This window comes from Micropterus dolomieu, linkage group LG21 (assembly GCF_021292245.1).
Source record: "Micropterus dolomieu isolate WLL.071019.BEF.003 ecotype Adirondacks linkage group LG21, ASM2129224v1, whole genome shotgun sequence".
NCBI classification, from domain to species: domain Eukaryota; kingdom Metazoa; phylum Chordata; class Actinopteri; order Centrarchiformes; family Centrarchidae; genus Micropterus; species Micropterus dolomieu.
In genome coordinates, this window is record NC_060170.1 from 8,774,612 (window position 1) to 8,800,621 (window position 26,010).

At 40.3% G+C, this 26,010-nt stretch overlaps 1 protein-coding gene across 1 annotated transcript; it reads right to left on the minus strand.

Moving 5' to 3' along the window:
• Window positions 1-4,000: 4,000 nt before the first annotated feature.
• Window positions 4,001-7,853, minus strand: LOC123960243. Its single transcript, XM_046034873.1, has 3 exons — window positions 7,709-7,853; window positions 5,675-6,328; window positions 4,001-4,936 (listed from the first exon to the last, which is right to left on the minus strand). The coding sequence occupies exons 1-3, from the start codon at window positions 7,755-7,757 to the stop codon at window positions 4,434-4,436; spliced, it is 1,206 nt and encodes a 401-aa protein (XP_045890829.1). The 5' UTR covers window positions 7,758-7,853; the 3' UTR covers window positions 4,001-4,433.
• Between the last annotated feature and the right edge of the window lie 18,157 nt (window positions 7,854-26,010).

Genomic DNA, 26,010 nt, shown 5'->3' on the forward strand with positions numbered 1-26,010 from the left:
CGCCGCCTTCTCTGTGTGTTTGAGCTCCGGAGCCGCGACCAGCCTCAAGACTTCAGCGTGACGGAGAGGCAGCAGCCAATCAGAGGAGAGAACTAACCCCCACCACACCCACCCACCTCGTTTATCCTCTCACTCTTTTCTGGTTTTCAATTTCAGTTCTCCTTCTCCATCCATACTCTCTCTTTCTCTCACACTATGACGTGTTTTTTTTTCCATCAGTATCTTTCTCATCTTTCCTCTTTCAATTCTCAAATCAGTGTGCTTTTTTTAGGATACAGGGATAGGCATACCAGAAGAAGGGTTGTAACAACCATCTCTAATTAAAAGCAAAACCAAAACATAAGGCATGAAAAGCTAATTGAATATGTTATTATTTTCTCAGATGTAAGACTTCTGTGTCTGTCTGTAGGCTATTGTGATTTAGCCTATGTCTGTAGGAGGATTTTATGTTTCTTGTGTTTTGTTTAATCTTTTGTGTATAATAATGTGAAGCACATTGAATTTATTTATAATGAAACATCTACACAAATATCTTGCCTAGAAATGATAAAAACACGAGTCTACAGCCAGCTCTGTCAGGTTGTGTGCTTTGAGCTAAATGCTAATCAGAATGCTAAAATGCTTACAACTGGCCAACAATACTAGCATACTGATATAGCAGGTACCCTATAATGTTAACCATCTTAGTTCAGCATGTTGGCATGCTAAAATTGACTATGGATTGAACACAGCTGAAAGTGATGGGACTGTCATTAGTTTTGCAGGGTGTTCATAAACCAAACTACTGGACAAATTAAGACTGTGACCTGATGACAACGCTCGATGAAAAGTCAGGGATCAACTGAGAGGGGCATGAATGTCTGTGCCAAATATGATAACAATTCACTGGATAGTTCTCGAGACATTCCACTCAAAAACACAAAAATCAAACCTCATGGTGGCGCAAGAGGGAAAGTCAGGGGATCCACAATGTCAATAGGATTCATCCTCTGGAGACCATGATTGTCTATACCAAATTTCATGGCAATGCATATAACAGTTGATTCAGTCTGGACCACAGTGGTGGACCAACGGACCTGGAGCCATGCTGCTGTGGTTAAAACTCTAATCCAGTCAAAACACATGACAATAATAACAATAACTACCATCATTATGATGAAATTCTCAATAATATAGGCCATGTGTCCTGTATATTTAGTGTTGTATGTTTTAATTGTGACCTGCCAAGGACTACCGAGGAAAACTGGCTCTATGCTAACAAGATTACAATTTCACATTCACCCATAAATATTCCCAATTTATTCTGTTCACCTTTCTCTCTCCACAGCCCACTTCCCCATGTACCCCTCCTTTTTCCCAATTTCTCTCCCCTCTCTTCATCTCCGTCTCTCCCTCTTTCTCTCTTTTGTATGTCTACGTGCCTCATTCTAAGTTCAGGTCATGTAAGCAGAAGCTTCTTGACCACCGAAAGAAATCAAATTATAATTGTAGAATTTATATTGGTGAAAAGGCTGTGGTATAAAATGAAACTGAAGAGCGCTGTCTCCTTCTGTCCCCAACACAACAAAACAACCTGTTTAGTTCTTCAAACCAACACTGATGTTCATTGTTTGTCCAAATAATTTAATGACAACTTATAAGTGGGTGACAAATGGGGAAAATGAAAAATTTTGATTCACATTATATCAAAGTTCAGAACAGGATCGAATCATAGATTTTCTAAAAAGAAAAAATGAAAAAACATGCACGCAGTTGTATTTAAACGTCAACTGTATTAAATCCTTTGATGCTGTGTTCTCTCTGAAACCCTAATCTTGGCAGGGTCACCGTGTTCTATCTGCTGAGTTATGGATGGCCATTGTGTAATTATTAGTTTAGTCATTTTTATTTATTTAGCTTTTATTTAACCAGGTAGGTCAATTAAGAATGAATTCCTGGAACCTAAAAAAGAGGAGACAAAAAATACTGCTTTTACTTTTTTAGATCTGCAAAACATTTTTTATTGCAACACAAATGCTATGTTAGTTTGGTTACAATTTCCCTGACTATTCTGCTTCTCTTTAAACAGAAAATGGAACAAAACTATAGATTGCTCCTCTCTTCTTTAAGCTAAACATCATTGTAGTTCAGTTACTATAAACAGTAAAGAAATGTGATTTCTTCATACTGCATGTTCGTTTGTGCTCGGCTGACTTTCTCCACATTTCCGGGCAGAGTAATAAGCCTTGGTGAAATAACAAGAAATCATCCCAGATCTCATCAACATCCAGAGGTATTACGTAATCTGGTGTTAGCACAGATTTACGTATATGCACTAATCCAGCTTTTCGCTGAAATGAGTGCACAGAGTTCGACCACAAAGATCAGGTCTGCCGTCATTGTGTTGTACATCGCGGGACACAAAAACAAGGTAAGTTGGCAGACACTACAAACAATGGCCAGGTCTCTTAAAGTTTGGCCTTTCAACTTTCTCATATACTGCAACCAAAGTAATGGTACAGGTTCAACATGTCACCTGTTGCAAAGGTGTGGGTCATTGTTGGGTTTTAATATTGGGTTATAATATTTGGACAACAAAGGAGCTCTATGGTACAAAGGAATAAGATATATCAGGCTTTGGATGCACAAACAATACTTGTTAGTAGGATCCATTAACTGTTGGTTTCAGTCTTTTCATGGGATTTAATGACAAGAAACCCCAAAACAGAATACGACCATCCTTCAAGTATTCCTGTGTCTGGTGTCAAACGTGTCTGTATAACAGAATACCAGGCTGACCAGTGTTGATTACAGTCTGTTTTCAGCATTTCCAAAGCTAAAGGAAGTGGGGCATTTCCAATTCAACTCGTTCACACTCTTCTACCTTCGGGGCAGCCTGTGTTGAATGGCTGAGTGAAAGATATCCAGTTTGTCTATTCAAGTAACAATCAGCATGAGGTAACTGCTTGAAGGTTTAATAAATAGGATCCCGCTACGTGTGAATGTAAAGCAGGGTGCTGTGGATGTGTGGCTCATTTGATAACGCTTATAGCACTAACGGGTTTAGAGCTTTAACAGCAAAGATCACAAATCAGACCAGACATGGTACTGCAAAACGCCTCACTGACATGCGTGTGACTGAAGACATCAGATGTTGTTTACTCTTTTGGAGAAACAGCCTGACTAGAATGTCAGAACTGTGCTAAAGGTCTGTTATGCAAGTGTGGCGTCCAGGCTGATGTGCTGGATTTGAAATCTTCCAGCGGGAAAATAAATACACACAAACTTTTAGTTTGTGCTACATTCCCCATATAGCTTCAACACCGAGCAGGGAAGATCGGCATCAGGAATTTACCCACATTGTGCCACCCCTGGAGCAGCCAGGTCCCGCTCATGAGTAATGATAAACATTTTTTTTTATGCTGAGAGAAATTATAGTCAAGATGTTTATACTTCTGTGGTCATATTTCATGTATCAGTAGGTCTTATTTTCATTAAAAGAATTTAATTTGTCACATATATATAATTTAATAGATTTTTACACTAATACACTGTGGAATATATCATATACTTGCAACACATTGTAAGTTTATACAAAAATATGTCATTAAGTTATTTGTTTACCATATGTATTTTGTAATAAATTATTTAAATAAATGTATTCAAATAATGCCATAACATAAAGTGTCCTCTAATCTATTCTTCTTCAGACTGTTGCTCTTGTGGCTGATGGTGGTTTTATAAAATGGTTTTAAATAATCTAATGTTATCATGACAGCAAAGAGCCAAGATGGTACATGTCAAGTTTATAGCTGGGACATCATTGTTTTCTCATTGGTGCAGTTAACTTGCACTATTGCCCAGGTTGCACTGACACTAACAGAAGTGATGAAGTCGTCAATTGGATTATTGAGACTGTAACAACGTGTCAATGTTGACAGCTATCGGTACAGACAAAGACTTTTCCATTAGTACCAAAAGGCTGCCCTGTTGACAAACAGATTCCAGCAGAAAACCGAAACTGGTTGAAAATATCTTTTTTTTTTATTTATATAAAAGTGCCTGAAACAATTCTATTACATTTGGTAACCAACTGACACCTAAGAAATCCCCTGACAGATGTTGTGACAGAGAATAGAGGGAAGAACAACTTCTCCTTTACACTTCAACTGTAATTTCCTTTTCTAACCTCTTTGAGCGTGACTGACCATCATCAACATTGATCCTCTTTTACCCACAGACTCCAGGATTGAGGGTCTTTTCGTGAATTTGGTTCAATTAAAATTTCACTCCATGTCACTCTGGGTTAAGGCCTAAACCAATCACCCTGAATGTGTCTGTTTGCTGTCTGTGGCTATAATCATTATCAGTGCATTTTTTTGGTTCCACCCGAGCTTGAATGCATCAGTGTTCTCTGGGTTAACCACTGTAAAAATCCTTGGCGTGAGCGCATCCTACTTCCCATCTTTGTTCGTGGTATGATTTGGACTAGTAGTTGCCTCTGCTACAGTCTGGCTGCCTCCACATTTACACCTGTGTTCTCTGGCTAGACATGTGATGAGCTCCAGGACTCTGATCTCATGCTCCATGCGAGCTTTCTCCCTCCTTTCCTCCCTCTCAGCAGTCTCCTTCTGCCGGCGCTCCTCCCTCTGCAGCCATTGGACCAAGAGCTCCTGATGCCAGCGAGCCTGCTCCTGCCGCTGACTCTCCAGCTGCACCAGCAAGCAACGGGTCTCCGACACCAGCTGCTGGAAGCACTCCGACAGGCGCGTGACGTCGGGTTCCAGGCAGGTGGACACAGGGCGATGGTGACCAGAGGTGGGGATGGTGCTGGGGCTTGGATCTGGGGGTGCAGGGACAGGCGAGGCCCTGGATTGGGTAAGAGGAGGAGGAGGAGCAGGTGGAGGAGGTACTACATGTGGGGAAGGAATGCTCAAGCTGTTTTCCACTAGTGTACCTATGACCCAGGATATAAAACAGAACAGGGAAGAGATTATTACTGACAGGACAGGAATGTATTTGGTGCTGAAACGATAGTTGCTGACCTTAAAAATATTTTTATCGAAAAGAAAATGTTATTTTAAAAATAGGTAGGACAAAAATGTTCACAGAATTGAGAAACAGAGGTGGGATTCTTGTGTTGCTCATTTATGAAACATTCTACACTATAATCATATTTTTATATATTGTCAAATATTAGTCAATATTCCATATTCTAATGATTATCATCTTATCTAACCAATTTAATAATTGAGAAAAATTAGGTCAGGTTATAATCTGGTTGTCTACAGCAATGCGTTGTCAAAAACAAAAATGATTCAGGTTCACAATTAGGCTAATGTGCACAGGCATAAATACAAGGTGTACTTATGGTTTATACATCATTAGAAGTCAAGTACTTATCAAGTACAGTTTCAACAACTGATGTTAGGGTCGTCTGCTAAAAGCTAAGATGAGCTAAGCTAAAATAAAATAAAAATAAATACCTGCCATGAAAAAATCAATTGGACAAAAAAAGTTTATATTTCAATAAGTCAATAATAATAATAAGGGAAGTCTGTATCATAATTAGCAAAACAGCACAATTATGAGGCCATAAGAAACAAAACAAAAAATCACGTGTCAAATCCAACACTAATTTGGTGGGTGTTATTTTTAGCCTCTAATGATTTATATAATAATCACAGTACTTTACCACTAATTTCCCGATGGATGGGTGATTCCAAATAAACTTCCTGCTGTCTGTCTCTCAGACGCTGTGAGAATCCTGTATTGCTGAACTCAAACTCATCTGTTGAATCTTCTTCTCTCTCCTCCAACTTGACTTCAGAGTCGAACTGCCAAGACTGACGGCCTCCTCTCTCCTCTAAAGAGCTCAAACATTGTCTTCCTGTCCTCTCCAAGGAACCAAAATGGTGTCCACTAATCTCTGTACTAGAATTTAAATCTGAGGGGATACTTCCAGTCCTGTCACCAGAGTCAAGGGGACGCTCTGCCATCCGTTCTGGAGAAACAAAACAGGGCCCTCCTTCTCCTCCCCCATGTCTCCGGCCCAACACAGCATCCATCTCAGCAAAGTATTTAAAGGTGCAAGGCTGCGTGATGTCAACGCTCCTCTGTAGTTTGGCTCTCACATAGTTAGCCTTCAGAGTTTTGACCCGAAGCCGGCACTGGTGTGGACTCCGAGAGAAACCCATTTCACTCATGCGGGTTGAGAGGTGTTTGAAGACATGGCGGTTGCGAAGGTTTTCTGCCAAATTCTTCTGGATGCGCTCATCACTCCAGGCGCACAGCAGCACCTGAGTTTCCTCCACTGTCCAGTTAACTGAGCGCTCAGCTTCTCGTTTTCCTGTACATAAAGAAACATGAACAACTTCACAGTTACAGCTGGTGGTCTGGGGTTATGGTTCATCAACATTTTTGCGACAAGCATTAAATGAACATTTACCACTGGGCCTCGATATGATAATGCAAAGGCTCCCTTCCGAAGACGATTTTTTGTAGAAAACTTTGCACAAAACTATGAAGAAAAGGAAGCTACTTAAATGCACATCATGTGTAGGTGCAAGGTTGTTGGAAAACAGCATCGATGTAAGGCCTAAACATTGACTCTGAAACTGAAATCCAATTTGGTGTTGACTTATGATCAAACTGCGGTCCATTTAACAACATTTTGAAAAATTTGAGTCACTGTGCAGGAGTTACTTTTTTGCTGGTACTAAACTGAGTGCACTTTTTAAATCAAACAGCCTGAAATAATTCATTCTTGGAGGTTAAAATGTTTTAACATTTTTGTTGAAACTGTCTTGGAGAGGTGTTGATTCAGCCGTTTGGTCATTTTTTGCCGTTGTTGAACTGTATTTCAACATATACAGAGAAGTGTTACTTCCTAAATAATTAGTCCTTCCTCAATGATATAAATGTTGTGAAAAATTTTAGAAACGCTTTCCAGTACGATGCAATACAACACCACCTCTCATGAAACATGTTCTGAACATTAAAACTTCATGAAAGTATGATTCATTGCAGCTTGCTGTGTTAGACGGCATAAGTTTGAGCTAGATGGACGTGACAAACTGAGTGGGTCCATTGGTCTGAGAATATAATTTAATGATTGTGCCGGCTGCTGCAGATGTTTAACTCAGGACACCCATTATACTCACTAGCAAGTAAAGTAAGATTCAAACTAGTAAGAATTAATCTGCTAAATCAGCTCAGGTAAACTAAGATGACGCCTAACTATTCAGTAAAATAAAGGCTAACTATTTTACATCCTTGTGTAAATGATGTGTATGCCTTGCAGCTGTAAGGATCTAAGCTTCAACTAAGTTCAATAACATAACATGGATTGTGCTATCAATCCATGTTATGTTATCCAGATTTTAGGTACAGAAACAATGTATGCCCACACTAGGTGAAAAGTTGAGGGATAGCCACCAAGCTGTTCATATACATTCAAAATAAGTACGCCTGATAACACTGACCAATTCGGAAGGCTTCAAAAGAGTGTCATTGGGCAAGCAAGACAATTAGCAACGAATGGTTCAGCAGCTTAATAACTGAGTGAACCCAAACTAGAAAGCCATTCCTGCTCTCTGTAGCAAACACAGCTAAAAGGTTAGCGGCTAACAGTTAGCTGCCCTAGCTACATGTCTGTTTGTCTGCTTCTGACTCTCTGCTGCCTATTAAACAGCAAACAAAACGTGTCGCTTGCTTAAGGGATACTTACTTTTGGTCGTTGAAACGGAGTTGGTCGAGTTGATCATCAGAGGATTCATTTTAACGGGCAGCAGGAAATGTAAACAATCCTCACACACACCGACACTCCTCTCTTCCGGGTGACGCCGAGTTCAGCGCGTGACGTCACGTGACGTCTGTAGCGTTACAATATTACATAAATCAATACAGAAAATTGAAAAGCTGTGTGATGACAATTATGACAAAAAAATCATTCTGCACGAATTTCGTGTCTATAAATCCTGTTAATATTATTTTGCACACCCAAATAATACTTTGAGCATTATCTCAGTGGTGTTCTAGTTTTATGTGATAGGTTTCTTCATAACAAGCAAAACAACTTCTGATCAGGTGTTGACACATAACGTGCTGAGTATCAGCATAATACATGTATGATAAAAAACTATACTGATACTGTCAGATATTAAATAAATTGAAATCAGTTTGTTACTGTTTGGGCAGTTGAGTTAATTTGATGGCATACATGGTAAGGCTGATTTCAGACAGACAACTGCAGTGCATGAATAAATGCAGCCACCTCATTTATTTCAATGAGACAGCAGTTGGCACAGTGGGGTACCAACCCAGAGGTCTCAGGGAAAAAACTACAGTGTTGTAAAGCAAACAAGTTTAATCTAGAGCAACCTTTGCCACAACACAATCCCATGTCATCCAGCAGGCAACACAATGCATAGGGCAATCAAATACATGCAAGCGTGCATTCCTTTGTATTGTGAAGAATGTAATTCTACTGTTTACCCTGCAGCCATTCATAGTATCTAATGTGTGCAGTGTGCAGCGATTTTGCCACCAACATAGCCCTTTGATTTTTTTTACAAAGTGCTATTTTTGGTCTGAATGCCTGCTAAGTTTCTGTTTGGACCAAGTTTCTTGTACACAGTTATATTCAGAAAGTTCTTGGGTCCAGCTGAGACAGAATTCAGTTCACACACTGCACCAGGATGACTTTGAAATGTGTCTTTGTTTCAAAAATACAATTTCCCTTGACCAGAACCTTCATTGAAATTTTTGGGGGTTTTGTTATTTGGTTTCAGTCACACCTGTATTTACAAGCGATCAGATCGCCCAAGGTGCATTTTAACTGCTAAGTGTGAACACGTCCCTAGAGACCACAATCTAAACTTTGAATACCAAGCAGGAAACCGTCCAGGGAAACGGCTCATACAGAGGCTGTGAGGTGCTAATGGGTCATCTTGTGCATTCTCTGGATGTCTATTGAGAGCATTGGGATCTCTTGTGTCCCTCCTTCTATTTCAACAGTTCACCTCGTCGGTCTTTCATCCACAAACACAGCAATTAGCAAGGGGGAGTCCTATAGTGCTGCTAATGCAGAAACAGTCTGCTCTCCAGCAGTCACATTTGCATTTTGAGTTTTCAGCCTTTGTTCTGTTATAGTCAGTTGGAATGTGTTTAACAGTAATCTTGAAAGAGAACGCCTGTGTCTTTTACACTTTAAGTCCATTATCTCTACATGTCCTTATTGTGTTGCAATGAGATGGAGACATTTAGATTATTTTCTCATTACTGGCTTACCAAGAATAACTTGAGAAGATCAAACTTCATCTCTGTGTGTTTAATACATCAATTTCTATATTGTTTAGCCTAGCTTAGCAATAGCTCAGCACAAAGACAAGATGAGGGGGGAAACTACTAGCCTAGCTTTCTTAAAGGCATTGTCCTGCAAATAAAAATGTCATCACATTAACGTTAAATGTGTGTAACACAGACAATTTGAAATTTGGTTTAATGAACAACTACTTTGTTTGCCTGTCTTCATGGTTAGACTTACCGAACTCAGAATAAAACCAAGCCCTCGAATGTACTGATCTATCTTACTAGCTAACAAGAAAACTGCATGTAAATAAGACAGTTTGGGAGATGGAAGAGGTGTATTTTGTTTGGACAGCCGTTTCCGTCTGGTTAAAAGTGATTATCTTCTCATCCAAATCTCTGTTAAATTATTATTCCCACAGTACTTTGCAGAGTCAAATCTTACCTGAATTACAATGATGTCCTAGATGACAAGATACAGAAGAAACAGATTTTGGTGGTGACGTTTTTTGAAAGATTATGGAAACGTTCAGATGAAACTCAACTCAGCGCCAGAAACTAAGAATAAAACATGATGTCACAATGAGGAAATAAGAGTTGAAAAGAAAAGGGAATGGGGTTTTTAAGCCTCCAGGAGTGTTGTAGAGTATATTAGCACATGTTGAGGAGAAAGATACAGGGGAATAAAAGAGCACAAGAAAAGTTCCTCTTCTTGTAATGGAAGATGGGGTGCACTGTCAAATGTTTATTCCACCAACAAACAATTCCGCCTAAGGATTTTCTTCTTAAGTAACCTTTTTGGAACCCAGGAACTTTCAGCCACAGGAACCACGTTTTAGTTTTGGTTCTAGGGACACTGCTGCTGGGGTGGGACTTTCCAATGGCACAGGCACTATCGGGGTGGAGTTAGTAATACTGGAAGTTGCACTGTTTGTCACTGGTATTGGCAATTAGAACTGGGAAAGGAATTATTTTCTGTGTGACTAACATTTAAATCACCACTGAACAACCTGCTTCCCAACTGTTGGAGAAATACAGCGAGATAGAAAGAGAGTGGAAATGAAAAACCTTAACTTTACCTTTTTTTCTTGCTAACTGGTGCAACATGGTTACACATGGCAGCACAACGGTAATTTGGGGACTTTTCTTAGCTTTCTATCTCTATTTAATTTCCAGTAAATTACAAACAATACAATAAATGTACTGTTGTCTTCTCATGTTCAAATAATACAGTTCAAACAAAGCTTTGTAATCCATTATTGGTCCAGTTTGCCTCATCTTCATAGCTTTTCAATTGTAGTGGAAACACAAATATGTATACACTAAAGGTATAGTTTCTGAAGAAGTCTTGACTTTGGTCCCTGGAGCTCCTGAACTGGGACTATTTGTGGTCAGAAAGGCCACAAAAGTGGGATAAACCATTTTGAAATTTAAAATCTTTAGACAAGTAATTATCAACAACTTTACTAACCCTCACAATATGCTGGGAACATTTTGCACAGGGCTGAAAAAGTCAGATTTTGTAGATTCAATCTTCCTGGGCATGCAGGCTAACTTACAGTTTGTTCTTCACAGTACAATGCACAGCACCGACTGCTTGGGAGCACTACACTACTAACACGTACAAATAATGAGCCTATGCCACAGCATAGGTAATTACAGAGGAAGAGGGGAGCCGAGACAGTCGACTGGACATTCATCTCATTACTCATGCATGCCTCCAGGCTGTTCCCCGTTGACCTGCATCACACACTTCTCTCTCTCACACACACACACGGAAACACAAACAAAAGCTGGCATATCCTTTCCAAAATACTCACGACACACCTGGACAGTCAGGGTCAAGAGCTTGATGCATTTTTCCTAATTACATCACTAACAACACTTAACTGGCTTATTATTCATGAATACTCATTTAGAGACAGTGGATATGTAATAAAGCCTCACTGGGAATTACATCTAGAAGTTTTGTATATTTTCTAAATTTAGACCATTATATGACCCCTTAGCACCTTACAAAGTGTATGCAGGAAAGGCATAAAGGAAGGATACCTGGTGGACACAGGAACAATTTGGTGCTACAAGGTTCAAACCTGTGATCTTTCTGGAATGGAAGAAGCTCTAATTACTAGTCTATCTTCTCTTGGAGATTAGTGGGTGGAAGAAAGAGCTAGGCTTCTGATATATGACCACAATAAATAAATAACTGCAGAGCATGCACTGTCTCCTCTTCTGGATCTTCTTTCCTGATCTCAAAGGAGAGAGACAGGCTGTAGATTTTCTCTCAGCGTGATTTGTAGTGCAGAAAACCAGGTCAGCGAGCACACAGCGAGGTAAGATGAGGTACAGACGACTCACACGCTGGAGATGGTTACGTCAGCTGAGGCTGGAGGAGAACTGAAGTATCCCACTGTGGAAGCTCAGGATCCCTGCCTGCATGCTGCTCTTTGGCGTGGCTCCATTTTCCCCCCTTTCATGTCTCCTGACAACCAGCAGCAGTCGTGTTGTTTAGATCAGTGGTTCGCAAAACTTTCACACCAGACACAAACAAAGACTCAACATGGGAGCAGTGCAGCAATTCATGGAATCCGTGCTTTTATTTCAGCTTGTGGACCCTAGAGTGATGTCAGCTGGAGCAAGCACTCCTGCAGGCTAATTTCACACACCTTTCACAATTGTTTTTACTTAATTAGTATTTATTAGCAAATTTCCAATGTCCACATTCCATAAGTGAAAGCATCAACCATTCCTGAGCCATTCGAAATAAAAACAGGCTTGGTGCACAGCTTGCAAAGTTCAGTCACTTTGACTATTGTTGCTGCTGGCATTGCAGTGATGTGACTAGCCAATCACCGTCCTTGCTGAAAATATAATTATATGTTTCTTCTGAAATTCAAGTGAAACTAAATATCTGCTGAGTTCTTTGAATTTGCAGTTTGTGGTGCCTTTGAGCCACAAATGTCTGCACATTGGGTAAGGCTGATAGATATGAAAACACTGTTTACATATAAAATCCACCTACATCAACACCAGAATCAAGTGGACAGAAAGCCTTCAGATGTTTTTTTTATATTTGGTAAGCTGTTAAGGTAAATGTTGTATAGACCATAATTAAGAGTGGCCAAGTGGGGAGACCCATTCAAGTCAACCTCCAAGTTGTGATTTAAAGTTGCAGAAAGCAAGAAGTTCTGACATTTTCTTTCCATTACCAGTACCAGCTCATCTGGCCTTGACTCACCTAGAGATAGTACCCTACAATGTAGCTGGTCGTCGTAGCAACGCCACACACAACTGCCGCGACGTAAAGTTCAACGCGACCCACATACACCAGATGTTAAGTTAAAACGTTTCAACATTACTCAGAATGTAAAGACAGATAAGCGGTATGAAAATCTTACAGCTGTGTTTTCCTCTGCTGTTGTTACTGGAGTCTCTGCTGTGTTGGCTGCAGTGGTCTGTGTGGCTGTGAAACCAGAGGGCTCTGTGAGCTCTGTCAATATTCAAAATCTACACAGTTGATTTCTCACCTCAACACTTCTCAGAAGACATCTTGACATGATACAGTAGGAAAAGCACAGGTGTAAATAAAAAAATGAATGGTGACTGAATTCCACTTAGCAGGTCCAGTTTCAGGGTCCTGGTATTGTGCATGCTGGCTCATTGTAGCATTGTCACGGCTCAATGTTTTTCCTAGTATGGCAAGTCAAAATAGCCATGTTTCCATTGTCATGCGAATTTTAAGCGTACTTTTGTCGCAAAAAAGAAAAAAAAAGACATTGCGACATATGTGTGTTTCCATCAGCTGGTCTGGAGCGAATAAACCAGGCTACAGCAAGCGTAGTTAGGTCAGTTGACGTTACACATGGTTGTAATAAACAAGACGCATGGTTTCCAAACAAAACCAGTCGCATGAACCTGATGGCCACTGATCTTAGAAAAATGGAGAGAGGTCCTCAGAAATGTGTTTCAAGCAGGCAAGTTGCCAGCCATGTCTCCGCACGTTATGGGAATATCTGGTGTTATGCAGAGTTTTGCTTGCCTGCCTGCCCTAAATGAGCATTACCAGCCGCAAGGTGCATGAAATTCTCGGCAGGCATGCAGAACTCTGCACAACTGGGCAAGACGCCGACAGCAGAAACAGTCATGAGTTACAAGTTCAATACGTCAGAACTTATTTGGAAAAAGTGTTTCCATCTCCCATTAATTGCATTTACTCTTTTTTGACTAAGGCAAAAACCACCCTAAGCAAGCGTAAAAACTTTTTTGCAAAATTAAGGATTCCCCGCCCCCGAATTTTTGCCGTTTCCAGCAACCTTTTCTAATGCGATACTTCAAAATGCGCATTAAAAAACATTGATGGAAACACAGCAAACTTCAGCACAGTCTGCTGTGAAAAGGCCTATTGTTGAGACAGAGGGAAAACGCTTGCTGCCTGCTGTTTTAACTTTCCAATGTTGTAAAATCCGGTCTCGTAGTATTATTGTGTTACTCAAACTGAACATAGAGGATCATGCTTCATGCATCCTTTCACCAGCATCTGCAGGACAAGACCAAATCACTGAAGCCCCTTGCATTTCTTAAATACAGTGCTATTTTTGGCATGAATTCCCATTTATATTAATCTTGCAATGCATATATCCCACATAATCATGGCCTTTCAAGTGATCAATTAGAAGTAAGATTTCCAACCAAGAAGAGACAAAAAAAAGTTCATTTTGAAGGCTATGTGTGCTCTCATTTTCAGATGTTTAGATAGGGAATCTCATGTCTTTGAGTGGTATAAGCTCATCATTGCCTATTGATATTACAGCAAACCATGCAGAAAATGTCACCCTATAGCTGTGATTTGCATCTGCCAAGCATATGCCTCTGCACCAGGGTGGGATGCTGAACCACTAAATTTGAAAACACACATGGAAGAACCACGGCAGGTCATTTATCAGCCATAAAAGTGGGTTTCAGAGCTGTTGTGATGTGGAGTTGGGAGCCCCTGTCTTTTCAAAGCTTTATTCCAGCCTCTCAAATGAATTACAGAAGTCTTGGTCCCTTGCCTGGATGCCCTCTAATTTGCTTGCATTTTTATAGTAGCCACCAATTTGCAGAGGCCACTTTGACCAACAGCGAACTTATGGCATAGCATCTGCGCTTCAAAACATTTCCTACGAGCACCAGATGCCTATATGAGAAAAACATCACGTCCACTGTAATATATTCAAAAACACAAATCAATTTGAGATGAAGTGCAAGAGACCATCTGGGGAAGTGCGCAATAAAGGTTTGGCTGTGAGAAAGCTATGTGAACACAGAGTTCTTTAGAACTACACACTATCAGCATGTAAGGGTAAAACTGTTTTCAGTCACACGCCACACTTCCCGTATGCCTTCTCTGAGTCATCTGCAAATCTGCGTAACTCTACGGGCATTTCCACCTTAAATTCCTTCTTCCTTTGTTTGCATGGGCAGCAGCTTCAAACAGGAACTAAGCTAAAAGTGGAACAAAGAATTAAAAGACTCCAAAAATAGCCCACTCTTTGTTGTTGCACATATTTGCACTTGTCAGACAAAAAGTCACATTCCACAAAGTTGTTTTTTTAACCAAAAAAGGTAGGACATTCTTATGTAAGGAAAGCTGTGATCATTTACATAAATGGTAAATGTTGGTCAGTGCTCTAAGAAAATGTCCACGGTCTGTCCATAAGCCAAAGGGTTGATCGGTGTGACACTGTGCCGTGTAGACAAGGCCGACTAAAGGACAGAACATGTAAACAGCTGAATGAATGATTTCTTTGCCGTGCTTCCACACTGTCGACCTGTCATAGTGGTCTGCGGTGGAAAAAGCACATCGACTGAGGTTAATGAAAAAATACTTCAGTGTCCTGGATCAAGAACAATGTGGCCCGCATTTCACAACGGGCCCTCGGTCTAACTAAACATCTACACATTAAGGTTAAAAACCGGGATTAGATTGAACAAAACAGTGGTGGACAGTACTGTAACTAAGCACATTTGTTCCAGTACTGTACTTGAGTACAAGTTTCCATTTACACCACTTTATACCTCCACTGAACCTCAGAGAGAAATAATGAGCTTTTTACTCAACTAGGCAACATTTATCTGAAAAAATTACACCAAGAAGATAACACTAAATTTAATAATAATAATTCTATGAACTGAAGAATTTTTATTGACTTTTACCCTAAAGTGTATCTTTATATTGTAATATTGCTACTTAAGGAAAACATCAGAATACTTACTACAACCATTAGTTTTTAGACCGCTTTTTTTTCTTTTCTTTTTTTTTTACAGCATTTCAATGACTAGAACGGTGGTTCTATTCCCGGCTCCTTCTGTCCACATGTCAAAATGTTTTTGAGCAAGACACTGATCCCCAACACAGCCGTGTTTCTATTGCAGTGCGCGTCTGCATACACAGATTTGTTCCCACATGGTGTGTTTGTCAGAGCTTACAGTCCTTGTGGACATGGGCATATAACAACATGTCTGTCACTTAGACCCTCCTGGCCAAGCAGATGCGGAAAGTAAAATTTGGGCAAATGTCACTTTGGATAAATGTATTAATGAAGTGAAAAGTTTCCTGATGTCTAGAAAATGTCAGTCACTTAGGGATCTAAATTTGCTATTGTGAAGACCTCAAACTCCTGAAATTCAGTGCTCCAGTTCCCAGTCTCGGACCCCACCTCCCCCTGCTTTTGGATCCCAGGGACTGCGAGGAATGCATCCCACTTAAGTCACAGAGGCGACCCCCTTTTGGTGGCCAAGGAATGCCAGGCGTTTCACTGCTCAGACTGTTTTCACAGTGCAAACAAGCGTCCACATATCTTCTGGTAAACTGATCCTGACCACACAGAAGGTACCCCTCTCCTCCCCACCTCCTTGTACAGCCACCTCTCACACATCCATCCCCCCACTACTGTCAATCAACACCTAATACTCCAAGCACAGCTGATCGAAACCACGTGGAGGAACTGCTGGTTCCAATTGAACCAAGAATGTGCTTATATAATAGTAAAAACTGGGCCATTCCCACGGCTGTGGGAGTGGTTTTTCTATGGCTTTGAATGTATAAGAAGCAAACAGTCGTAGCGATCAAAGACCTGAAAGCATGAAGCAACATGAAGCATTAAGTAGAACCAGAGCAACAGTTCTCAACTTTTGCAGAGTGCAATCGTTAACAAGCTGAATGATAAACAGTACATGTGGGGATATTTCTCTTCATCTTTGTGGCAGTTTTTTTCAGTCATTCTTTGGAGGAGGCCAAGGTTTCAAAGGTTTCAAAATAAGACAGTATATTGGTATGTTTAAATTTTAACTCTATAAATCATTTTAAAATAGCATGAATATTCTCATGGCCTCCTCAATCCCTGGACCGCTGACTGCTGTGTGACACAACATCAGAGGTGAATTGGAGAGAAGCACAAAAATTTACCGTTTGGAAATATCACCTAACACAGGAGAAAATGAAATAATATTTTGGAGGAATAAATGTTTTTTGGGGGGATGAGTTTAAGTCTAATATGAGGATAGAGTAGTAGCTGGGATTGAGTCAATGATGCCAAAGGTTACCGTAAAGCATTCTGGAGGTGTTATAGGAACACCACAATGGCATTTTCGAGGTCAGTGGAGTCTGTTTGATAATGGTGACTGTGTGCATCTCTAAAATAAAAGCTTTGCTCATTGTTCACTTACTTTAACATCTCAGTTTGCAGTTTCAACAGGGCATACTGTGAACATTTCACTAAAGCCACAGGATTTTGGTGGTTTGGTGGTAATCAGCCTAAACTGGTGTTCAAACGAGGCTTTATAGCTCTGGATCACTGGGTAAAAACTTATTACTCTCTCCATGTTTCTTCATTTTTTTTAGATCTTAGATCAGATCAGAGCCAACCTGGGGACAACAAATCTAGCTGATTGTCAGGGTGTTTAGTTAAATAATGCTCACAAGAAAAACAACATTTAGTTGCTCTCAAGTAACCCCATCAGAATGCTACGGAACAGCTAAAAGAACACCTGGGCTGAATAAGGCCGACAAAGTCTGATATATATTCAGATCAAAAACAACGAGTCTACAATGTAGAACTTAACTCTGAGGTCTGAGGTCCTATGCTAGCGACCACTGCCAGCAGAAGATACAACTTTTTGACATATGGAGTCTCTTCTGGTGCCACACACAGGACACATTTTACATCTTTGCTCCACTAGTGGTGGATCTGAAGCAAATTTATAGCTTGTTTTTTCTGTGGAAATTTGACAGCTGGAGTGTTTTTACAATTGAGGTTTATTCATTACAAACAGCTAATGCATACAATGTAGTAATGTCAGCTGTAGCTAGCCAACTGTGTGGAGTGCGGCCTTGTGTGGTTGTTTGTATGACAACTCAGACCCGGTTGTTGCTGTGATTTACCTTCCACGTCTGTGTACGCTGCTGACGTAGAGTCGTAATGTGGAATAAATGTGAAATCATTTCATCTCATTTGCATTACATTCAGTCTTAATAAAAGTTAGGCTCTGTTTTCATTTTCATTCATCCTGCAATTTTGTTTAATGAGCTTTATAATCTTTCGAGGAACTGCTAGCATGGCTATAAAATTAAAATTGTATTGAAAATATGACACACAAGTTTAATACACTTGTACTTGATGAGGAGCCCACTTGGGGTTGAGATGTTGTATTTTTCCTTATGTAATAAAATACAATTTTAAAGGTTCTACAGTGTTGCAAGTCCTTGGGAGGCAGAAATCACTATTACAGTTTTGGACAAGAAACAGATCACTCCTTCTGCCTTAGAGAGAGAAAGCTGATACTTTAGCACAACCTCTGTTATGTCAGTGGCTGAATGTGTCTTCGCCCACTGACACGATGTTGTACAGTGTTAACTGGAGCACAGAGAGACAGGATGCAAGGGATAGCTGCTTCAGATTGTATATTTGAGTTTATTGCCTCTCATTAGAGATCCCTGCATATACTAAATGTCCTTCTTAATGCACTCCTCAAAATGAGACACACTCCCTTACGTCTACATTTAAATGCTCAAAATGTTGCGTTATATTTTCTGTCTCCCTATGTAAAGGGTTTGTGTTTTTATGGTTAATGAGATGTATGGGAGCAAAACATTTTAACACTAGTAGTCTGCAGAGAGACATTGAAACTGAGTGATTAAAAAAACGAGGGAGAGAGTGACAGTCTGTGAATCAAATCTGTTTCCAAGCTCGCCTGTCTGCGTTTCTCCAGCTGTCATCACCCCCGTCTGGACTCACAAAGTGTGCAGACTGTCCCTCTGAACAATGTCTATCCCACCCAGACGCACTCGTTTGTACAGATCAGCCTCAGATAGCTGGAGGACAAAGACATCTATTTCAGGCATTTGGTGCGGGTATTTGGTACCACCTGAGTTTGAATGGCATTGTTCTTCAAACAAACTTCATGAGTGAAGACTAAAAACCCTTAACTGAAGATTAGACACTTTGAATTCTACTCTAAAACTGCACAGAATGACTCTGTTCAAAAGTGTTGTCAGTCAGGGATTGGAAAGTCATCATCTAGATTGAAAGGATCAGGAAGAAGGGGGCTGTAAACTGTGTTTTGGTTTTAGCATTTCTTAATTTAGTTATTCAGTTTATTGTTTAAATTATTAAATTTAAATTAAATTGTTTAAATTCCTGTTAGTTGATAGTTTGCCAACAACTACTTGTCTTTGAGTCAAGCTCCTAAATATGTGTTCACCAAATGCCTGTTTGATACATATCTGCAAAGCTCTTTTCATTTTCTACATCTGCAGCTGATGACTAAAATATGATAAACTTATGATTAGGGTTAGGCAACTAACATAATTTGGTCACCATTAGAGAAAGACTGAAGTAATGGTTAAATAATGTCATTTAAAAAAATGTGAGGAATGATTTGTACACAGACGGTATCTAAGACAATCGCAGTAAGGTCTTTTGTAGTTGCCACTAAATGTGAATCACTGCTACGGAAAAAACAAATGTAAATGTAGGTTATAGTAGACAGGGTTGCATCTCTGCCGGACACACTTTTCACATGTAATGGATTTCCATATAAATACATGAGGTATCTGAGCATTTGGGCATTTGGTGATTTTCATATGTGGTTCGTCTGCAAGAGAAGACACATTTGAAGTTTCCTGTAGTAAAGCACCTCCTACATCTCGTCATCTGGGCAGAAATAAGAAACATTCAGCCCAGTTCCTGATTGCTCTGCCAATAATAAATGATTGCCAGACTCATGTTTTCACCTGCCGTCAGCAGTGTTAGAGGAAGCAGGTGCAGTGGCATTAAGAGGAGCGGTGAAGACCTAGCAACGATGCCAAACAGTAATATCATTAACTGCATAAAAACACAGAGGCGCTCGGCTGGAGGGATGGGGGTTACTGGTCTGGGAGCGCTTGTAATTAGCCTGAGCAGCTGGGAGGCTGAGGTGTGTGTGTGTTTTCTCTCCCTTTTTGTCATTTTTACTCATTTGAGTTCAATTGAATTCACTGAAGCCTTTATTGGTTTAACACAATGATACAATAGAGGGTGTTGAATTCATTTTTCACTGAAGAATGAAATAAATAATTGTTTATATCTTGTTACAAATACAAATGTCTACATACAAATGTCTCTGCACATGTAAATACTGTTTCATTTAATCTCGTGAAATAATGCACATGTATATACCTGCAACGTTGTTCTTCCATTGCATATTTATATATTTCTACATTTATTTATGTTGACTGTATGTTTGTCTACGTGTAGCTCCTTATCACCACAGCAAATTCCTCGTATGTGTAAAACACTACTTAGCAACAAAGCTCCTTCTGATTCTGATTCTGATTGTTTCAAATCTAATTCTTCTTTTGATGCCTACTCAAATGTGAAAATTGAGATTTTTTTGAAGTTACATTTGTGATTGTCAACCAATTAGTTAGTCACCTTTGACTGGATCAAGGAACATTCCCAACCACAACCATACATTTTTTTGTGGGGGGGTTTTGTAGTGCAGCATAGATTTAAAGGGTCTTACATTTAAATTATTATTTTTTAAATCCTGAAGGAGTAAATCAAAAACATTAGAAGTTACATTTCATGATGAAATAAAAAAAATCTGCAACATTCGGTAACGTGCTCCAATTCGGGCATACATGTCGAGGCCAGGTTTAAAGATGTTGGACAGTGCCAATAAAAGAACAGTTTGTCAGCATCTTTGGCCTTCAAATATCACTTTCTATCTTATCTAGGCAACCATTCAAATATTTTGCACATATTTTGCTCTGAAGAGATTGCTGATGTCAGAGAATATCTGACTCCCTCTCGCTCTTTGTCTTACTCTGTCTGTGTCTCTCTGTTTATTTCATATGTTTGCATTGTGGGGGAAGTGACTTGAGGAAACCAGGGAAACAATGAGCCACCGCCTAGACAAACTGCCCCCTCCCACACACACACACACACACTCTCGACCCCACCTCCCCCTTTTCCTTTACTTCCCTGTTGCCCTCCTCCCTTCACAAGAACAGCAAGGAGAGAGAGGATGCCCCTCCCTGGATCAGATAATATATAAGAAACAGCAGATTTGCATGCACAAAAGGTTCTTATATAAATATACATATTTATATATGTTAAACATTTTAAAAACATGTAAAACCTCTGTGTCAGGCAGGTCTTTCCAGGTCTTAATTTGTGGCTCACCTTAGCTGGAAACTTTCCTGTGTTCTCACAGCAGAGGATCAAATTTTATCCAGCCCTGTCTGGCATTTATGTGGCTGCCAAGTTTGTTTTGGGTTTCGGTTCTGTTTTGGGAGAGGACCACTTTTGGCTGATAATCCAAATGTTAGCATCACTTAGGCCAACATCAGCACCCAGAACTAACTAAATGTACTTAAGCTAATTCACATCATTCATTGCAAGTTGTACATGGACCTGGTAGACTGGTTTGCTGGATATAGACTGTTTGGCCAATCAATATGGGGTGCATAGGAAGTGGTACAATACATTAATAAAAAATGTTTTCTTGAGCTACGAGAATTGGACATTCATCATGGGTCTGGAATTTTGTGTGGTAATGTGGCATGATTTTGGGGTCCAAGCCATTTTGGCTACCTGGGACCTTACTGGTTGGAGTAGGTTTGTCAAGAGTCAGAGGCTCATTGGCCTGACAGCAGTCATGTGACTCTAAAGTGATCATGGAAGACAGAAGTTATGAGAAAGCAAAACATGAAGTAAGACAATATTGGAGGAAAAAAACTGTGAGAGAAGGTGATCCAGTTGGAAGTGACAGTGAGAGAAGTAATTTCTTGACACAAACGTTTTTGATAGGTGACAGATGATGGAAGTGTTTCTGTTCCATTACCCAGACCTTCAGTCAGTGCTGACTGAAGGTCAGTCCAGGCATTACAAGAATGACTTTTCCAATTTTCATGTTAAATGAATCTGAAGTTGTCCAGTTTATCAGAGAGACAGTTGTTGAAGGCTCCATTTTTCTCTGAGATGGGATGAATAGCATGAAAGCTCCATCATGGAGCTGATCCTGCGTTCTGATCTGAGTGAAAAGATTCTTTTTTTCAATCAACACTTTATGTATTGATGAGCAGATTTTATAAATTTGAGTTTGGATTAATAAAATATCAAAGTCAAACAGGATGTACTGCAAATATTTGAAGAAGAAGAATCCCTCAACTATTAGCACAGTATTTATTATTATTTATTTGGACTGGCAGGGCTGATACATTTAATCCTGATATGGCTATCAATAAAAGCGGCAGTCTGCCAATTTTACACATTAAGTTCAATTTTCTTTTACTACTCAACCTGTGTAAACAGTTTTATGTCTCCTGTGGCCCTGAAGGATGATGTCATCAAGCTAAGCCTGGGCTTAGAGACAACAAATTTATGACAGCAAGCCTGCTTTACAAACCGGGGATGCTATAGAGTTGCCAGGACTAAAGGTCAGCACACATCAGCGACATGTGACATGTATATTCTGGTCTCTGCGTCATTACTTTCAAACATTGTTTTCCAAAGTTGGGGGCCTAACTGCCACCCACTTTACAAAAATGCTGTACTAAATTATTGGAGTACCCCTTGAAAAATGGTGTAGTCATGGTCAAACTTTTGAAAATGTACTGTAAACACTCCCATGCTGTCCGGGTCGTAGCAGCCAATATTACATGAGGAGATGGACACGCTATACATCATTTGGTGAGTATTTATTGCTGGCCAGATGTGGTTCAAGTGTTTGACATTCTTTACATCCATACTTTAGGGGAGAAATAGAAAAAAGAATTAGAAAAAATAGAATAAAGTGAGAAAGATAACCCCCCCACACACACACACCCCCGTTTTGTATTACCAGACTGATAAATGACATGACGTAAACTGCAAAACATATCAGAGCTATCAGAGGCCTCCTTGGTGGATCCTCCCTTCTCTTTGAATCACTAATCTGGTGACGCACAGAAGGAAACATTGGGTAAACAGCAGAATCAGGGATTCTCAGCATGGTCACGTCTCCATGTAAAAGTGTGTGTGCGCACGTGTGTGCATGAGTGTGTGTGTGTGCAGCCTAGCAGGCAATTTTCGGCATCACAGCTAATGAATCTCAGGCCCAGCGGTTTGCAATTCCCTCACACACAACACACCCTCCAACAAACACACAAACTCTCATGTGTGGATTCTCTTTCTCTCTCTCACACACACACACATATGCATTCACCCTTGCCACTTCATCACCCACTGGCACTCATTTGTTGATCTGGAGGAGAGCCCGTGGTCGAGGCCCTTCAGTAAAGTGCCACACTGAGACTTGGGGCTTGTCATTGTCAGCTACAGCTGCAGAGGAACACTACTGTCCGAAAAACAAGCGCCCACTAATCTGCCTGAGTCCGTGCTGGACGGATGCACACTCTCTACACCTCCTTTCATCATAATATCTAGCCCGGAGAGATGGAAACACCCACACACAGAAAATGGAAGATTGGACAAGATGTCCAAGATTACATAATTTGGACACTTTATGTAACAGCAAGAGCGAGTCAGTGAGTTGGAACAGGCCTTTTAGGGCTCTTTTCTCTCTGCGACTGTCTCGCTATTTCCTTTTACAAGAAGAGGAATGAACGAATGGATAGATGGATGTTTGTGTGCCACTGGCAATGCCCCATAGCGGTACCTCTGTGACAAAGAATGGCACAGATGGCGGCCCAGGGCTGACCGGCATTCAGGGTACCAAATGGCATGCCACAACAGGTCCAGATGGACTCGCGGTTTATTCTTGCCTTTGAATAGATGGTTGATAAACAGGGAGAAAGACAGGAGAGTATAGAAATAAAGAGAAAAACAGCGAGGCAGTCAGCAAGAGAGGCAACAGCTTGCCTACAATGTGAGAAAAATAAAAAAAGAATAAAGAAAAAAAGAATCTGGAGGAAAAGTGGGAGTGTAAAAAGGCAAACAAGATAAACAAATTGAACAGGCTAACTTTCCATCTGCCCACTTTTTGTGTTTTACTCTCAAAGAAATCCACCATCTGCATCTTTAAATGACCACCAGCCTCTCAGCTCCAGAGCTGAATCACAAAATTATGCCTGAGGCAGAATTATCTGACTCCAGTCAATCATGTGAAAGAAATACGACAGATAGGGTATCTGCAGCAAGAGGAATGATTTCAGTAACTGAGTAACTAACCACAGCTCGACATGTTTTACTTTATTTAATCTATTTAAGTTTTCTTTTAAACCTCCCCTTCCTCTTTGCATACCTCACAAGCTTTTACAGAAATTAATGTTAGAATTTGTGTTTTTGACCCTGTTTCCCCCAAAATGTAATTTATGTACAACAATCTGCATGAGCCATTCTGTGTTATAAGAAACCTGATGCTATCTGGTTAGTGGTCTTCACGGATGGCTTCTGTGAAGGACAGCATTTTAGACCTCATCTGGAAGGGACTGTTTCAGATTCAGTGTGTTTGACATGATTCATGTAAATTTAAAGGTATAGTTTGGGTGTGGGCGTGTCCCCAGTTTAGAGAAAACAGAGACCGGCACCAAAGCTAAGCAATGCACTGCTGTGGACAGGGTAAGCAAACTAAAAAGTTTTAGCCACCTAAAATAAGGCTCACTGACAAAATCATTTTAAGTGTATGCTATAAGTTTCCCCAGAAGTTTTCCCTCGTTCTCTCACTTTCTCATTCAGCCTATTCAATGTCCTTCTGGAAAAGTTCTTCTTCTGTATACTATGGTTCGAAAAGGTATCCCCTTATGTCCACAGTAAACAGTATTTTGTCGTTGCTGTCATAGTTGCTGCTGTCACTTGCTTAGTAGCTGCTGCTGACCCTGCCCACAGCAGTACATTGCTTAAGCCACGTTTCCACCAAAAGTACCAGGGACTTTAAAGTCCTCGGATCTCTTTTCAAGGAAGTAAAAGGTTAATTGAAAAGCCTATTGCCTGTTGTGTGCGTTTCCACAGTGGTCTAAAGACCTGTGAAGATTAGCCAAATAACCAGCTGACGTAGGCCTATATGCCGTACAAAGCGATGCACAGGCATCATTATTTAGTAACTATCCATGAGCATTTTTTTATACATTAACATCAGATTTGATTGGAATATAATGAAAAACTATAGGCTTTGCGTGACAATTAAAACAGCTTTTTTTGTGCGGGAGTAAAATGGAGAGACCCACAATAAAGTTTGTTACACATTTAATAACAAACTGGATATAGCCATCAAGTTCTTAAAATACCTCCAGCACAGAGAGAACAACGCAAAAATAAAATTGCGACAGTTTGGAAGGTTATTACAACATTTCCAGCCGACAAGAGCTGCAGATCAGCTGCAGCACTTGTCTGTGTCGCCTGGGCGTCGGAGGAACGTGATTTTTTACCTGCTGTAATCAGCTGTTCCGCTTGTTTTGGAGAGGAGGAGACCAACTGCGGCTCTGTGTAAAAACTCCGGACCCAGTATTTAGCTTAACTCCATCAGCTGTTCACTGTAATCATACCACTGCACGTTGGCTGCTGTTTCCGAGTAATACATTTAATGTTGACGTACGATCTCAGGCGGACATCGGCTAGACTTGTGTGCTATCTGACTGTTGATTGTGATTTATTGGTTTGCAAACAATGGTGGAAAAGAGAGGAGCAGTCGTAGAAAAACACCTGACGTGCTCATTTTAAAGCCAGTAGCCTCTACTTCATTCAGAAATTCACTGTAAGGCAAGCCCCACCCCCGCAAAGTACCGGTACTTTCGGAAAGTACTACTCCCCCAAGCAGGGACTTTTTGGGGGTAAAATCAAGACCCTGGTCCCTTCTGTGGAAATGCAGTGACTTCCTCCAAAGGTTCCTAGTTCCAGGCTAGTTCCTTAGGTTGAAACGCGGCTTTAGCTTCCCGGCTGGTACAACTCTCTGCTTCTCCGAATTGGGGACACAATACTGCAGGTAAATGACTATGGATAAGTACCTCATACAGCCCCACTTCAAAAATCCTGAACTATTCCTTAAAAGTTTATTTGGAACACTATAGGAAGCTTGCACAGCATACATACTGGACTCACATATAACATGTCACTTGTCCGACCAAAAGTAAATATAGAAATTTGAGTTAATTTTGCTATAATAATGCTAATGCTGCACAGACATTTATTTCTGGGACAACTTGCCAGTTAATGCAACTAGCTGTCCATTCCCAAATCTCTACAACAGAGGTGGAAACTGCAA